General features: G+C 60.1%; 1 protein-coding gene across 8 annotated transcripts; it reads right to left on the reverse strand.

Moving 5' to 3' along the window:
• Window positions 1–282: 282 nt before the first annotated feature.
• Window positions 283–13,302, reverse strand: DEF8 (differentially expressed in FDCP 8 homolog). 8 transcript variants are annotated; one of them, XM_053915782.1, is made up of 12 exons: window positions 13,283–13,302; window positions 10,127–10,260; window positions 9,706–9,803; window positions 8,304–8,453; window positions 7,254–7,395; window positions 5,884–6,048; window positions 5,207–5,334; window positions 4,974–5,087; window positions 4,148–4,225; window positions 3,365–3,505; window positions 3,144–3,253; window positions 283–2,148 (listed from the first exon to the last, which is right to left on the reverse strand). In XM_053915782.1, the coding sequence occupies exons 2-12, from the start codon at window positions 10,248–10,250 to the stop codon at window positions 2,046–2,048; spliced, it is 1,353 nt and encodes a 450-aa protein (XP_053771757.1). In that variant the 5' UTR covers window positions 10,251–10,260; window positions 13,283–13,302; the 3' UTR covers window positions 283–2,045. The 8 variants fall into 8 exon arrangements, with proteins under 8 accessions (XP_053771757.1, XP_053771756.1, XP_053771758.1 ...); XM_053915781.1 differs by having other exon boundaries at window positions 4,148–4,228; XM_053915783.1 differs by lacking the exon at window positions 13,283–13,302 and adding an exon at window positions 13,105–13,230 and having other exon boundaries at window positions 4,148–4,228.
• Between the last annotated feature and the right edge of the window lie 2,411 nt (window positions 13,303–15,713).

Genomic DNA, 15,713 nt, shown 5'->3' on the forward strand with positions numbered 1-15,713 from the left:
GCATGGCCCGGCCCTTGCAGTGCTCCGGCCAACCGCAGTGGACGCCGGACCTGTGACCCTCTCATTGCCACCCTGGCCAATGAGACAGTTCTTCCACCACAAGGACTCTGGAAATATGACGTAGCTTCTGCTTCCTGAGCACTCTCTGCATGCCCAGCTCAGTGCTTCCGGCCTCCCAGAGCCCAGACAACACGGGAGGTACTGCCTGCACCTTCACCCACCTCACAGAAGATGTGTCTGACACCCCCTGCCTTGCCCCCGATTTCACCACACACAGCAGAGTCTGGAGTACACAGATTTAATGAGACAGTGGCTGCAGCCTCGTCCCAGCTGGGTGCCCCTCGCTGCTCCTCTGGGAGCTGCAAACTGGTTTCTCAGTGGGTTTTGTTATGGTGCTGTGGACTCAGACCACCTGCGATTCTGTTTGGAGACTCTGTCATCCAGAAGGGGTAGATGGGGAAGAGGTATTGAGGCAGGAGGTAATTGAGGGATCTTAAAAAAAGGGGGGGAGGAGCCAGCTCTGTTGGTCAAATGCCAGCGTGCTAGCACTTTCTCTGGACCCTGACTGTAACACAGGAAACGCAGGGATGGCTGACGTCCCCATGACAGAAGTGTGTGGCCATGAAAATGTGCCGTTATGAGGCACCTGCCCTTACCTGCCTCTGCAACCCTAGAGGAGAGGTGGGCCGAGGACCCATTGTTGACTCCACTTCTCGCTGTCACGCTGAGGCAGGTCAGAGCAAACAGCGAGAGGATCACCTGAAGCCACCACACGATACTGTCTTCAGTGCCCCTCACATTGGCCTTCTGCTGGCTATGACCTCTTCCCATGGGCTTCCCCGTCAAAGGTGGCTGTGTCCCCTGCCCACCATCCTCCACCTGCACAAGGCAGCCGAGCACAGTACAGCCAGGGAAGCATCTTCCCGCAGGCCTTCCCCTCAGTGGCAGGGTCTCTGACACACGAGCCTCCCTGCACATGTCGAGGTCGGCTGCCCCACTGAAGAGCAGTGGGTCTTGTCCTCCATCTGGGGTCCTTCGTCAGCTGGGGCCTATACACCTTATGCCTGTCTTCCTTCACGGGCTCTAGGCTTCCTGCCTAGAGCTCCCTGCAGCAAATGTTCCCAGCATCTGACCGCAGGCCCTCCAGAAAAGGCCCCTGGGTGGTGGTCTCCAAGCTGTCCAGGTTCCTCCACAGGCACTGTAGTGGGGCAAATCTGGTCCCCAGAAATGCCACTCAAGCCTCCTGTAACCAGTCCTCTTGCTTAACCTGGAGTCTTCCCCCTCTCTGCACCTGGAGGCAGGACTCCCAGCCACCTGCTCAGAGGAGCAGGGTAAGCTGGATGAGGCCGAGTCAGGAGCTGCAGCCAGTCCACTGGAGGAGGGCCCCATGGCCCCCTTCCCTCCAGGTGGTACAGACAGGCCCTGGACTGGCCCTGTCCCTCAATTCCTGGTCTCCAGGCAACATCTCAGAGAACCATGGAGGCAGGGCCAGGACCCTTGGGGGACAGCTGTGAGGAGCCCCAGCCAGGAACAACCAGAAGATCCCAAAGATACAAGGGGCTGGGGGGATGGGAGCCTCCAGGTAGATCCCAAGCCATCCACTGCAAATGAACCTCAAGCCCAGGCTGGGTGTGTGCAGCTGGCATGCTCAGCTCTTGTCAGCCAATCCCCTGAGGCCAACCAGGGTTGGCAGGGTGGCTGATACCCCACTGCCTAATCTCCAAGGGCATAGGGGGCTCTTCACCACAGGAAAGAAGAGAAGCCCTCCACTCCCCTGCCCATGGAGCCCTGCAGGGGCGGGGGCACACTCCAGCCCTCACCGCAGCAGCAAACCCAGGAAACAGCCAGGCACAGCCCCGAGTCCCAGCAAGCTCCCAGGCACAATGGTCCCTGTGGCGCTCACGCCCTTCGGGCCCAGCGTCGGGGAGAGGTCTAGGGGCTTAGGGGCTGCACCCCAGGGGTCTCCAGAGCACAAGTAACACCTTGGCATTGGCAATGACCAGGAGGGTGGGCTCCAGACAGGCCCAGGAGGGGTGCCCATGGCTCTAGGCGTCCACGTCTGGACCGGGCTCCTGGAAGAGAGACTGCTTCCGCAGGGTGAGCCGGGCACACTTGGGGCAGGTGGTGGAGTTGTCATAGTAGCAGTCCCTGGGGGTTGGGGACAGGGAGACGGGGTCAGACCCTGGGGATGGGGCAGGGCTCTCTACCCTGAGAATGCTAGCAGTGAGTCTTCACAAGCTCCCCAGTTCAGGTCATAGTAACCTCTTCTATAGTTGGGGAGACCCAGGCAGTTTCTCCAAGGGGCGCAGGCAGGGTCTATACCCAGGTGTGCCTGCCAGGCCTGCACTTCGGCACCTGCTACCATCTGACCGGGACAGCTCTGCTCGGATATCTTAGGGACTCGGTGACCCTGCCTGCCCCACCACCGCTGTGCACCCTGTCCCCAGGGCACTGTGGAGGCACAGGGCGCAGCAGTGGATGACATCTGTCACCCAGCATGCAAACTGCTAGCTCCAGAGATTTCACAGTTTCAACATTAGTCCCTTCTGTGACAGCAGTCCCAGCTCTGCGCAGCTATGACGTCAGCTGCTGCTGTGACAGACAGCAAGCAGCTGGCAAAACCAGTGCGGCAGAAATGGAGGGTGCTGTCCCATCTCAGGCCACTGTGAGGCGCTGTGCAGGGCCCAGCAGGTGGACACATGTTATTAGTAACCGTGCTTATTAAAGGGCTAAAATATTTTTCTTCCAATTTATGTGTATTATTTTTCCAAACATTCGGGCAGTCCTCATAAATGTTTAAGTTATTCAACGTTAATAAACAAACTGTTAGGGTTTTTTTTTTAGCCTGGAGAAGTCTGAAACAAACCAGTTGGACACTGGAAGAGCCAGGAACTAGAAGGTTTAGGAAACTGGCCTGTGCCAGCCCTGAGGGGCCCACCCCAGTCCTGGGGACGAGGGACTCACGCCGCCGCCTCCCCAGCCCCACGGGTGGGACATGCAGTTCCGTCACCTCAGGCCTCACTCCGTGTCTCAGGGCCAATGAGAAGGGCTTTGAACACGAGGCAGTGACGGCCAAGCCCCCAGTGTCTCCCGACCTGTCCCTGTCCCTGGGGCCTCAGGGCGGGGCCGGGCCCCGCACCCACCTGTGGAAGACGGCGGAGCAGTCGCGGCACACGGAAGTGTGGCTGTCGAAGGGGAACAGCACGTCGCCCTCTCTGCAGAGCTCACACACGAAGCCCTTGGCCTGGCACCGCTGGGGGTGGGGGTGGAGGCCAGGCTGTCAGCGCTGCTCCCAAGAGCACGCGGCCCCTCCCCACCCTGGGGGCTGGGCGAGGAGACGCCGGGCCCACCGTGGGGCACCCACCTCACAGTCCAGCTTGATGTGCTTGGCGAAGAGCGTGTGGGTCTCGGTGAGCGAGCAGCCCAGGCGGCCCGTGTGTGCGTCCAGCAGGTCCTGGACCGAGTACATCTCGTCGTTCTCCACGAAGTGCTGCCGGTCCTGGAGCTGTGGGTCCAGCAGCCGTGACTCCAAGTCCCAGGGAGGGCCCCTCCCACAGCCCCCGCATCCCTGCCCACCCACCGTCCAGGCCCTGGGTGCTTATGGAGGAAAGAGGCTCAGCCCCTCCAGCCACACAGGCTCCAGGCACGACCCACCTCTGCCTGGCACATGGCATGTCCTCCTGCACCTGCCCCCAACGTTCCTGTCCCCTTCTCTGCCTCACCCCGTCCACAGACCTCACCCGCCTGTGAGCAGCTGGTCTTTCTTGCCTTCCCCACCTGAAGGGCAGCCCTGACATGAGGGCCAGGACCTTGTTTTGCTCGCTGCCCCCCAGAGGCCACACGGTGTATTTACTCCCCCAGCAGGTGCTCGGGGAGCATGGGCTGAAGGAATAGGTAGGTAAACACCTGTGCCTGGTCCTCGCCACGCAGTCACGGAGAGGCTGCAGGGACGGTGCCCGCCTCTCTCCACGCCCCCTCAGGAGGTAACCAGAGGACACTTTTTGGGCAGAAGGCCTGTTTGCTAACGCAGACCTGGTGTTGCCTGGGACAATGTGGAAGACCCCCTGCTAAAGGCACAGTGTGGCATGCCCTCATGTGTCCGGCCGTGGCCCACCGCCTCTCCCCTGACCCTGCCCAGGCAGCTGACCTGCAGGAGCAGACGTGCCTCCATGGCCTCCCTGCAGGTGATGAAGTACGGCTTCATGAGCAGGATGTCCTGGCGCAGCTTCTGTGGGCAAGACAGGCAGGTGGGCCCCCGGGCCCGGGCAGGGGCCGCCCCGTGGCACTTCTGTGTGGCCATGGGGGCTGGGCCTGCGCGGCCTCTGTAGAGGGTCATCTCCTCTTACACTCTGCGTCAGAACCTTCACACCAGCAGGAAGGGCCCAGGTCTGAGGGCTCCGGCCAAGCTCAAGTTCAAAGCACAGCTCCCAGGCCAGGCAGGACCCTGAGGCTCTACCCTCTCCCCCTCCACCACGCAGCTCAAGGGGCCTTGGCAAACACGCAGGCTCTGCCCCATCGCCTGCCCTTTAAATGGAATCCAGTCCCTTCTGACCACCCCGTGGGAGACTGCCCGCCCGCCCCACCAGCCAGCGTGGCTCGGAGCCCTGGGCTGGCTGGGCTGACGGAGGCGCAGGCCGTGCAGAAGGCGCCCAGGAACTCAAAGGCAGAAATGTCTCAGTGATGTCTACAGACTAGGTTGAAATCACCTTCTGGGTACACTGGGTTAAATAAGATATATTATTCAAAGTTACCTGCTTCTTTTAACTTTTTTAATGTAGCTACCAGAAATTTTCAAATTTCCTCTGGCCTAGCATCATATTGAGTCCGGACGTTGCTCCAGCGTTTTCAATCCATAGGACAGCGAGGGGCCATGATCTAAGCAGGAGGGTCTCCCCTCAGCTTCCACAACGCCCTCCCGCCCCCCGCGCCCTCCCTGTGAGGAGCAAGGTCCGCACACCCCATCCGCGCCTCACCCGGATCTCCACCAGCTCCTCCACGTAGTTGAACAGCAGAGGGTTGATCTCTCGGAGCCTGAGCACCGGCCGTGACATCATCAGCGCCAGGTAGCGCATGCTGCAGCGGGACACCTGGGAGCGGCAGAAGGAGCGGTCCCTCCAGCACTACACAGCTCCCGCTGCCCCGCTCCCGGCCACGCCCCCAGCCCACGCTCCGCCCCCCCCCCCGCCCCCCCAGCTCCTGCCCTCACCTTGCGCGGCTCGAAGTCCCAGTTGTGCACCACGCGCGCAGGGATGATGGCGAGGTCGTTCCAGTGGCAGTGGCTGCAGTAGTACTGGCCCGTGTAGTCGCACTGCCGGGCCTCGCTGGGCACGCCTCCTGCGGACAAGGCGGGTCGTTACAAAGTCGGGGCTTCTCTGAGGGTCCCAACCACACACGTAGGCGTCTTCTGCGCCCCATGGTGCTGTCGCGTCGCCCAGCTGCGCCCACGACACACCGGAGACAGAGCCCACAGGGTCCGGGGTGCCACCCTGCAGACTTGACCAGGTCGGGGCGCCTCACTGCCTGGTTTTCTCACCAGTAAAATGGGACAATAACAGGACCGCTCCCAGGACTGCTGAGGGGACCCCATGAATTCACATCAATAAATCTCTAAGGCCTGATGCACAGCACGTGCGTGACTACTGTGGGGTTCTCCTAGTCCCATCTAAGTGGGCTGTCGGTGCCAACACGTGGCGCTCCTCGGTGACCTGGGCTGGGCCCCCAGGTTGCTGGCGCGAGGTCCACAGCAGCCTCCCATCGCTTCCCCAGAAAGGGAGACGTGTCTGCAGGAGCCACGCTGGCCTTGGCTGCCTGACTTACCCCGTGTCCTCACGCCGCTGTGGGCCCGTCCCCTACCCAGAACATCTGCAGTCCGCCCACACTCACGCAGAGAGATGGGCGCGCGGCACTCCGCGCAGCGGTAGTCCTGGCTGTCCAGCCCCGCCTCCGGGCAGATGCTCAGCTCGTACTCGGCTTGGTGGCTGACTTTGGAGCGCACGCAGGGCTTGGAGATGAGATTCAAGCACTTGCTGTGACAGCGGTAGTAGCACCCTGGGGTGGTGTGGAGCACCGGCAATGTGACTCTTAGAAGCGGGGGGCGTAGCCCAGGCTGACTTTCAGCTGCCAGGACCCCCAGGGGGCTACTCCGATTTCCAGACCAATCCAAAAGCTTCTCCCCAAAGGCCCCTTGGTCCCTGTCCCAAGCCTTGCCCTGAAGGCGTGAGCAGACTTGGCCCTAGAAGTCCAGATTCAAAAGGCCAGGGGCACACCTGACATTCCCACCTGGACACCTAAAGGGCATCAAACCCACATGGTCAGAGTGGAGCTTCGGCTCCTCCTCCCCCAGCCCAGCCCAGACACGTTCCCATCTCAGACCTCAGCCACCCATCGTTCCACCTGCTGAGGCTGAAAACCCTGAAGTCATCCCCACTCCTCTCTCCTGCACCTGTTCCCGTCCTTCCGCTTGTTCTTGCATGAGTGGGCATGCATCACACCCAACGCCCACCCTGGTCAGAGTGCCCTCCCCCTCCCACACTACGCCTGTGTCCCTCCTTCAGTCCATGCTCAGCTCAGCAGACACAGCGACCCTGTTCCAACCTGAGTGTGCACAGCACCTGCCGAGGCCGCCAGCTCACTCCTAGAAAGGCCCTAGCAACCTCTGAGCCCCCATCAGCCACACCTCCTCTCAGAAACGGTCCGGCCACCTGCTCTCTGCTCCTCATCGAGGACCACTCACAGTGACCACAAGGCCTTTGCACAGTGGTCACCCCCACAGGAACCTTCTTCACCAGACACACACCTGGCTTGCTCCCTGACCTCCACATTTTTCCTTAACTGTCACCTGATGCCTTTTCATTCCCCCCTAAAGTCACACCCACCCGACCGCCTGACACATGCTGTCCCCCTCCTCGTTTTTCGTCACTCTGCTGTGTCATCCAACACACCACTCCCTTCGCTGGTTATTTCTCGTCCAGTGGAGGAAGCATTCTCTCTGCACTGCCTTCCTGTGGCCAATGAGCACCTGTGACGTGGACAGTGCAGCTAAGAAACTAAACATTTGTTTTAACTTATTTAAATTCGAGAAGGCGCGAGTTGGGTGTTTCACCCCTTGCGCACACCCAGGGCTCAGTGCACACCACACAGAGTCAGTAGTGCCCCTGAACACGGCCCAGACAAACAGCAGACCTGTGGGGTCCCTGCCCTGTGCTGGGCACCCGCCTGCCCACCGACAGGAGCCGGTCTGGGCCTGGGCGCACCTGTACAGGTGTACCAGGTCTGAATGAGCCCCCAGATGATGGTGTTGCACTTGTCGCACGTCTGCTTGACACTCTTGCTCTTCTCCTTGTAGAAGCGGTGCTCCAGGAGCACTCGGATGTTGGGCTCGTCTTCATTGGGGTCCTGGAGAGAGAGAGAGGCCCAGGGGCCGCTGAAGCTCCTCTCCCCTCACGCAAGCCCCTCGACTTACTTCTCCCAGGCATCATTTGTGACAGACGGGGAGTCCCTTCCAATGTCACCCCTTTGCTCTTCAGCGGTGGAACACCCAGTGGTCAGTCAGGTCTGGACTACCTGTCCAGCACCCCTTGCACCTAGGTGCTGCCTGCTGCGGCTAGGGGCTTGTGAGCAGGGGGATGTGACCTTCCTCTCTTGTCTTCTGCTCTCTGAGTGCAGACTCGGGTGGGGACTTGGGCCACCTTGGAACCCTCCCCCCCCCCCCAGGGACTGACTGTCAGAGCCACAGAAAAGGAGGACCTGGGGTCCCCATGACCATTAGCTGCCATATGGGCCCTGGACCACCTATGGCATTTCTTCATGAGGAAAGTGACACATCTCGTTCCTTTAAGCCACTGTGTCTTGGAGTCTTTGTTGCCACAGCCTTGCCTCCATCCTAGTGAGTCTAAATTCCCAGGGACTCAGGGGCCAGTGCAGGCACACAGTGGCAGCTGAAACAGATGCACGGACTCCAGGACCACATTACAGACACATGTGGCTTTGGCTGCCAGGACCCACTACCCCTGCTGTGTCTTCCTCAGGAGCCCCCACCCCCAATTGGAGTCATGTGGTTCAAGGTGCAAATTACCTCACTCACTTGCTGCAGTGGGTGGGCACCTGACCCAGGACTGGCCAATCACGGTGAGGCTGATAGGAAGCTGTCTGCCAATGCAGTGAGAGCCCAGCTTGCTCCCTGCCTTTCTGGGCAGCCTCTGCCTCAGCCCCTGGGAGGGAGCCAGGGGCCACCCCAGGCCTCTAGGCTTCCACACTTGGGCTCAGCTCCAGCTGCCTCCATGGTGGGCTGAGCCTGCACCCACCTTCAGCTCCTGGAGCTTCAGCCGGAGGTGGATGAGCCTCACGACGGCGTCCTTCTGCCGCTCGGAGTGCTCGGGCAGCTCCAAGATCAGCTGCTTGCACTCCTCGATGGCCTGCTGCAGCTGCTGGGTGTCGGAGGCCAGGAACAGGCCCTGGGGGGGCGGGGCACACAAGTCAGATGCCCGCCCCATGCCCCTCGGGGCCAGGCCAGGCCCGTCCTAGTGAACTGCTAGGCCCAGAGCAGACCTCCCAGCCTCCACTTGCCCAGAAGGGGTCAAGAACTTATTCAAGGCCCAGGGGAGTTAGCTGCCCAGGTAGGAAGCACCCACATTACCTGTCCCCCAGCTGGACCATCTATCCACAGGTCTCTGAAGACCTAATTCAGGATGTTTTCAAACTTCCTGAATTACAACTTCCTTCTTTTAGCAATCCAGTCACTTTCCTGGCCACGCTATTTCTATGTCGCTAAAGCTGGGGTAGCGACACCTGCTTATCATCAAGGAGAGGAAGTAGCCTCCAGCTTTCCCACCAGGCCCAGAGATGCCCCAGGCACCCACACACCCCTGGTCCCAGCACCCCACAGGGACCCAGCAAAGCCTGCCGCAGACTCAGGACAGTGCGGCCACTGGGGAAGGGAGACTGCTCAGGTGTGAGAGCTGGGAGTGGGGCAGCCCGGGAGCCAGGAAGACCGGAGGCAAAACCCCTCCTCTTGGAGCTCAGTGTATGGCTCACAGGAAGGCCCGGGAAATGTCATCGTAAAGATACAAAGCACATAAATGAAATACACACCAGCACCAGCAAAGCTTGAGCTACATACCACATGGGAAGTTCCTTAGAACCTGGGGGGGGGGGGGCTGAGGTGAGTCATTTTTGACTGGTGTTACATTTGAATGTTACCATCTGCTTCTCTCAAAAGTAGGAGACCATTTGCATAAAACAAAAATATTTTCAAACTTTTTGTTTAAAAATCATTAGAGCCCTTTTATGGTTTAAAAAAAATTTTTTTTAAAGTTTTCATGCAACGAAATGTAGAACAGACCAAAGAGTGGCCCTGCCGAGCTGAGTGGGGGCGGATGGTGGGCAGTGGGCTTCCCTCTCCCCCTCCCTAACCCTCACCCGGCAGCGTGTCCACAGGACCCCAGACGAGGTCATTCCTCACATTTGCTTCACAGGAACCTGGAGCTCAGGGAGAGGAACGGCCCCACCTGAGAAGAGCAGCCCCAGCTCCCCAACCCAGGCCCAGCCATCCCCACCTGCCCTCAGCCAGGTTTGGCCAGGGGTGTCCAGTGTCCGGTGGGCCTCAGATTGAGGACCCCTGGCTGAGATGGACACGGCCCCTCTGCCTGAGGGTGGGGTGATGAGGGAATGTCTGGCTCCTCACACCTCGGGCGCCCTGAACCTTACCACAGGGCGGGAGAAGTGGTCCTCGGACAGACCAAGGTCCATCACACGCTCGGTGAAGTGGAACTCCGGCTCCCCAGGGGGCGGCTCAGGCAGGCTCTCTGGAGCGAGTGGGGTACAGGCGTGTAGGGCAACAGAGAGACAAAGTCAGTCCGCCATTTCCCCAGGGGAGGCCAGGTGGCTGTGTGTGGGGGGAGGTCAGAAGGACCCCTAGGGATTCGGGGAGCCCACAGGAGGTGCCGAGGGGAGCCTGGCCCTGCCCTGGCATCTGCCTGTTTGTAAGGGAATGTGTGGGGAGAAGGAAGTGGCCAGCATGGTGCCCAGCTCTGGGGCAAAGCCAGCACCCTCCACCACAGAAACCGGGGAGTTGGGTGTCGGTGTGAGGGGTCACGCTGCCCACACAGCCCCTGGCCCCAGCACACACCTTCAGAAGCGATGTCTGGGGCCTCCTCAGCGGCCCGCTGCTCATGCTGCCTTGGTCCAAGCTGCTTGTTGAAAGGGTTGAGGTGGGCCTGCCGAAACCGGGCCAGCTTCTCATCATATTCCATAGCATCCCACCTGCGGGCCGGGTGAGGCAGGGGCAGCCATGAGCGGCCAGCTCCCAGCACACTGTGTCCTGTCCCCGCTCTGCATTTTGGGGGCTCTCAGGGGGCATGCCTGGTCCCTTTTCCTCCCAAGGGGAGTCTGAGTGGAGGCCCCCACACCACAGCCTTCATCCTCAGCTCCTCCCCAAAGCAGTTAGTCGTCCACCCAGGCCCTCTGGGTGGTGTCCCCTCGGGAAGAGAGATGACACCCAACACATGCTCATCGTTCACACAGATGGGACAGGCAGGGATGTGCAGGGGCAGGAGGACCTGAGCTTCCGAGGGGGCCCCGGCAGACACCCTTCCAGCACAGCCCTTGGTTCCCATGCAGCTCCGGTTCATCCCCCCTCCTCGCTGTCCGCCCCCGCTGTCTGTCCCGAGAAGGCTCAGCTGCCCTTGACACACAGCTACCAGAACTCAGTTCCTCAGTCCTGGCCTCCACACCAAGGTACTCCTTTCCGGTCAGGACACCCCAAATTCATGGCCCTGAGCCTGACAGTCTGTGATGATCACCAGATAGCACAGTGCTGGGCACTCCAGAGCCGATGCAGGACCCAGGCCCTTCCCAGGGCCCCAGGGGCTCCCTACACTGGCCAGCAGCTCAGCAGCTCGCTGGCCTGATTCCCACGGACTCGACTTGTAGCCTGATTCAGGGTGTGGCCTCCCACCTCAGGGTCCCAGGAAACAGGCAGGAAGTGCCCACCTCACTGCCTGGCACCGCCCCCTCCCCAGAGCCTAGCAAACTGGAACACGTAGGGATGCTGATGTGAAGGAAGGGGCTTTGGCTGGGGGCAGTTCCCATCCCAGCCCCGCCCCCTCCCACCTAACCAGCTGGGCCACATTCCTTAGCCTCCAGGCTGAAATGAGTCTGTAGGAAGCAGAAGAGATTTTTTTTAAAGCTTGGTAGTAAGTTTCTGGGTGTGGGTTATGCTTTCTCTACACCCCTTTACAATCTGAAATAATTCATAATTATAAAAGGCAGCCCCCTGGCTCTGATCTGCCACCACCTCTATCCCACTGCCAAGAAAGAAAGCAGAGCCCAGCAGACACAGCCCTACAGAGGGTCCCCCAACTGTCTTGCGTCGGCCAGGAGCCCCCACACCACCTTTGGGAACTTTCTCCCTGTCTGACATCTGTGGGTGGGGCTGGGGGCTGGGAGGTCCCATCGGGCAGAACCCGGCACCCACAGACTGGCTGCCCCCAGGTCAGGACGGGAGGACACAGGTGCCATGGGCACCTCACACGGGGTGTCCGGGCCCTGATGCCCAGTGACCCCTGCCCCCAGCTGTCCTGGCACTCACTAGCCCCTCCTCCTGAGTGCTGACACAGTCTTTGCTCGGTCAGACTTTATCAGGCCCCTGCACCTTCTCCTAGGCCCTCTGTGCCCTTCCTTGTGAAATTCAGTTTCAGCAAACACACTGCTAAGTCAGCCCAGCAGGAGTTCCCCCTGACATCTGGAGCTGGAAGGCAGGGACACCTCAGTAGGGACACTGTAGCTTTTTTCTTCCCAGCAGCTCTCGTCCAGCTGTGGGCTCCCGTGGAACAAGCCTGTCTCATTCACCTCCTCACAGGCAGTGCCAGACCCAGCCCCGGCACAGAGGAGCTGCATAAACAAATGAGTGGGGTTACCTGACCTCTCTCAGCCTCAGTTTCTCTCCTGCTGAGTCAGAGAATCATAATTTCCCTCGGGGCTGCAGAGGGCAGACAGATGAAATTCTCACACAAGGGGCCAGGGTATGCCAGGTACCCCCGCCACCCCATCAGCGTCATCCCACAGAGAGCTCGGCACCCGGAATCCAGGCTTGGCCTCACAGAATGGTCAGGAAGGCAGAGACTGAGAAGAATCAGCTACCCCACCCTCCACCCTCCTCCAAGGCTGCCCCTCTCATGGGGAGGGGACTCCTTGACTTAGCAGTGGAAGGAAACCCAGAGAAATAAAGTCCAGAGCTTGGGGGCAGGGTGAGGGGTGTGGCCTCGGGACATAGGGCTGAAGCTCAGATGCTCTCCCCATGACCCAACACGTCCTGCCTGTAGCTGGACCACCAAGGGGTCCTGTAATCACCGCAGCCACCACCAGGGGTCCCTAGAATTCTCCCGGAGCCCGCGGCGGGGAGACCACACGTCCTGTCTGCTCGTGCCCTGAAGGAGGCCTGTCAGGACCCTGCTGGGACCAGGAACTGGGTTACTGTCCCTTTAAGGATTGTTTGTCACTAAAGACTGGCAGGGTGGACACCGCTGGCCTAAGGGACCCAGCCACTCCGAAACGGCACCTCCGCCACCTTCACCCACAAGAGCAACAGGCAGACACTCTGGGGACCCTCTCTGGGGACTAACCTGGCAGAGGGGCAGGTCTGTTCCACCACCCCACCCACTTCATAGGTGAGGAGACTGAGACTCAGAGCGGCCCAGCATCTGCGGAGGCAGGCACCGCTATGAGGGTCCCCAAGGGACTCACGAATCCCACAGACAAGGGTTGACGGCAAGAAGCGGTGACAGTCACTTGGGGGAGCCCTTCCCCGCCTAACCCCTGCCCCATCGGGGTGGGGTTACAGCTGAGGCCACATACGCCCCCTTCGCCCAGGTGAGGACGGTAGGTGGGCGTCCCGACCCCGCAGGTCTGAACCTTCCTGGGCGCGGGCGGGGCCTTGGGCAGATCCCTGTCCCCTTGAGTCCTCAGTGACCGCGTCGGGAAAGGGCGCTGCCCGAGGTCCGAGGCGCGGCAGGCCGTGTGTACCCAAGGGCCAGGAGCCCCGGTTCCCTCCATCCCGGGCACCCCCTGCCCTCACCGATCCGCCTGGACTCCCTCTCCGCAGCTCACCTGACCGCCGCCGCCCTCGCTACATTGTATCCCGCCCGCCGCCCTCAGCTACATTGTATCCGGCCCTCCGCCCGCTGCTGCCGCCTGCGGCCGGGAGGCTCACGGCACGCGGGGCCCGGAGTCTGCGCACCCTTCCCTGCCACATCCAGCTTTGGGAATGGGTGACACTAGATCTCACCTGTTCAACGTGGTATGGCTAGGCAGGGGGTGCTGCATTTCCTACATTTTCCGTCAATACAAAAGTCCTGGTTTAAATAGACTCCAAACCCCAGTGGTTGGGGAGGCGGGGAGGAAGAGGGAATCACCGGCAAGCAGCCGTCTCTGCGCGCTCACCGCCACCTGCCGACCCTGTGCGGTGATCACAGCTGCCGGTCTACCACTGAGGCTGTGAGGGTAGGAAGCTGCTTGGCGGAGAACGCCGCGTGGGGGTGGGGGATGGGGAGAGGCCAGTGTTTGATCCACTTGTTCCCTGTCCCTGCTCTGTTTCTCTGTAACCCTCCTCTCCTCCTCCCACATCTTCACTCCACTCGTCTCTCCATCCCTCACCCCCAGCAACGCCACCACCAGAAACTACCGGGTGCAGGCAAGGGTTTTGTGTGCTTTCCTCACTGTTGCAGGGCCGAGAGCAGGGGGCAGGACAGAAGAACAGAAGAGCTTCCCAGCAAGGCCGCCCTGAGGGGAAGAAGCCCCCACCTAGCAGGTGGCCCACTGCACAGACCTGTGTTAGTACCGGATGTGGGGCTCACCCAGGCCTCAGCCTCGGGGCAGTGATGCAGACAAGCCAGACAAAGTCCCAGCGCTCGGTGAGCGCAGGTGCCTTGTGGTGGGAGGCGTGTGAGCACTGAGAAGGAAATGAACAGGGAGGTAAGGAACAAGGTCAGGGGGGGAGGACACTGTGCTGGAGCCCATTCCCAAGGGCGAGAAGGAAAGAGCCACAGAAAAGCGGGGGGCACGTGCAAAGGCCCCGAGGAACCGAAAGAGACCACTGTGCCTGTGAAACAGAAATCAAGTCAGTGAGGCCCGAGTTTGGTAGGAGGGAAAGCGAGAGGGGAAGGGCGGGTTTGTGACCACATGGCTTCGATTGTGGTGAGACCGGAGCCGTCGAAAGTTTCTTTTCTCTTAAGTTTGTTGAAGTACTGTGGACATACAACAAACTGTCCACGTTTAAGGGCCCAGGTGGTAAGCTCTGACGTGTGCATATACCTGAGAAACCACGGCCATCATTAAGACAGTAAACTTGGCCACCATCCTCCCACGCTTCCTCGTGGCCTTCTGAGATCCCCTGTCCCCGTCCCCACCTCTAGTCCCAAGCAACCCCTGATCAGCTTTCCGTCACCATGCTGCATCTTCTAGAACTTTGTAGAGGTGGATGTCCTCTTATGTTTACACCCTCTTACATTTACTGGCTTCTTTTTTGAAAAGTATTTATTTATTTTAGAGAGAGGGAAGCATGAGAGAGAGGGAGAAACATCAATTGGCTGCTGCTTGCATGCGCCCTGAAAGGGGCTGAACCCGAAACCGAGGCACGTGCCCTGACCAGCAATCAAATCTGCGATCTTTCTGTCTGCGGGACGAGGCCCTGACCAACTGAGCCACCCCAGCCAGGGCTGACTGGCGTTTATCACTCAGCAGAATCGTTCTGAGACTCATCCGTGTGGAGCAGGTGTCAGCAGTTTACTCCTTGGTGTGGAGGAACCAGGGTCGGTTTGTCCATTCAGCGGCTGTCGAGCACCCGGGCTGTTTCCAGGGTCTGCCTCAGGTGGCTCGGGTGGAGAGTGAGCTCAAACCCTGGCACCGTGCACAGGCTGCAGGACGTGGCCCCGTCTCAGCCACAGACCACGCACGGTGAGCCTGTCAAAACGGCTTTGTTAGGTTCACACGAAGTGCGGTCTTTCGGTCACTCAGCTGCCCTAACAAAGTGCCACAGGCTGGGTGACTTCAAACAGCAGAAATGTGGTCCTCACCGTTTGGAAGCTGGAAATTTGAGGTCAGGGCCAGCTGCTCGCTGGGTCCTCACATGACCACAGACAGAGCGCTCTCTGGGGTAACTTTAATGAGGCACTCACCCTGTTCATGGGGGCTCCACCCGCAGGCCCCACCTCCTAACAGCATCATCTTAAGGGTTAGGATTGGAGCTTGTGAAAGGGGGCGGGGGCCACAGACACTCAGCCCCAAGCCGGCACAATGCTCAGGAATCCTGTGTTCGCGGTGCGTGCGTCCTGCCTGGAGTCTCTGAGTCACGTGGTCACTTGACCCGGAGAAGGTGTGAGCGAGCCTCGGGTAGTGGTTTCCACGCCACCCCTCACATCTACTTTAACTCTGTAGATCCCCAGGAAACGGGATCCTGGGCAGCTTCAAAGTTCAGGTCTGAGGTGGACCCTTTTGCACCCAGCCCACCGTGGGTGCACTTCATTCCAATTTTGCCTGACTCCAGAGTTCTTCCGACTTGCACTTCTGTTTGAGAGGACCCCACCCCACCCTGCCCCACCCTCTGCAGTGGCAGCTGTGGTGGGTGGTCTCCAAGGCTGAACTTTACCAGGACCTGGTGCAAGGGCACTCTCATTGGTCACGATCCAAGCCAGTAGTTTTCAAAGGTCTGTGAGAGTAAG

Source organism: Desmodus rotundus, chromosome 12, assembly GCF_022682495.2.
Source record: "Desmodus rotundus isolate HL8 chromosome 12, HLdesRot8A.1, whole genome shotgun sequence".
Taxonomy (NCBI): Eukaryota; Metazoa; Chordata; class Mammalia; order Chiroptera; family Phyllostomidae; genus Desmodus; species Desmodus rotundus.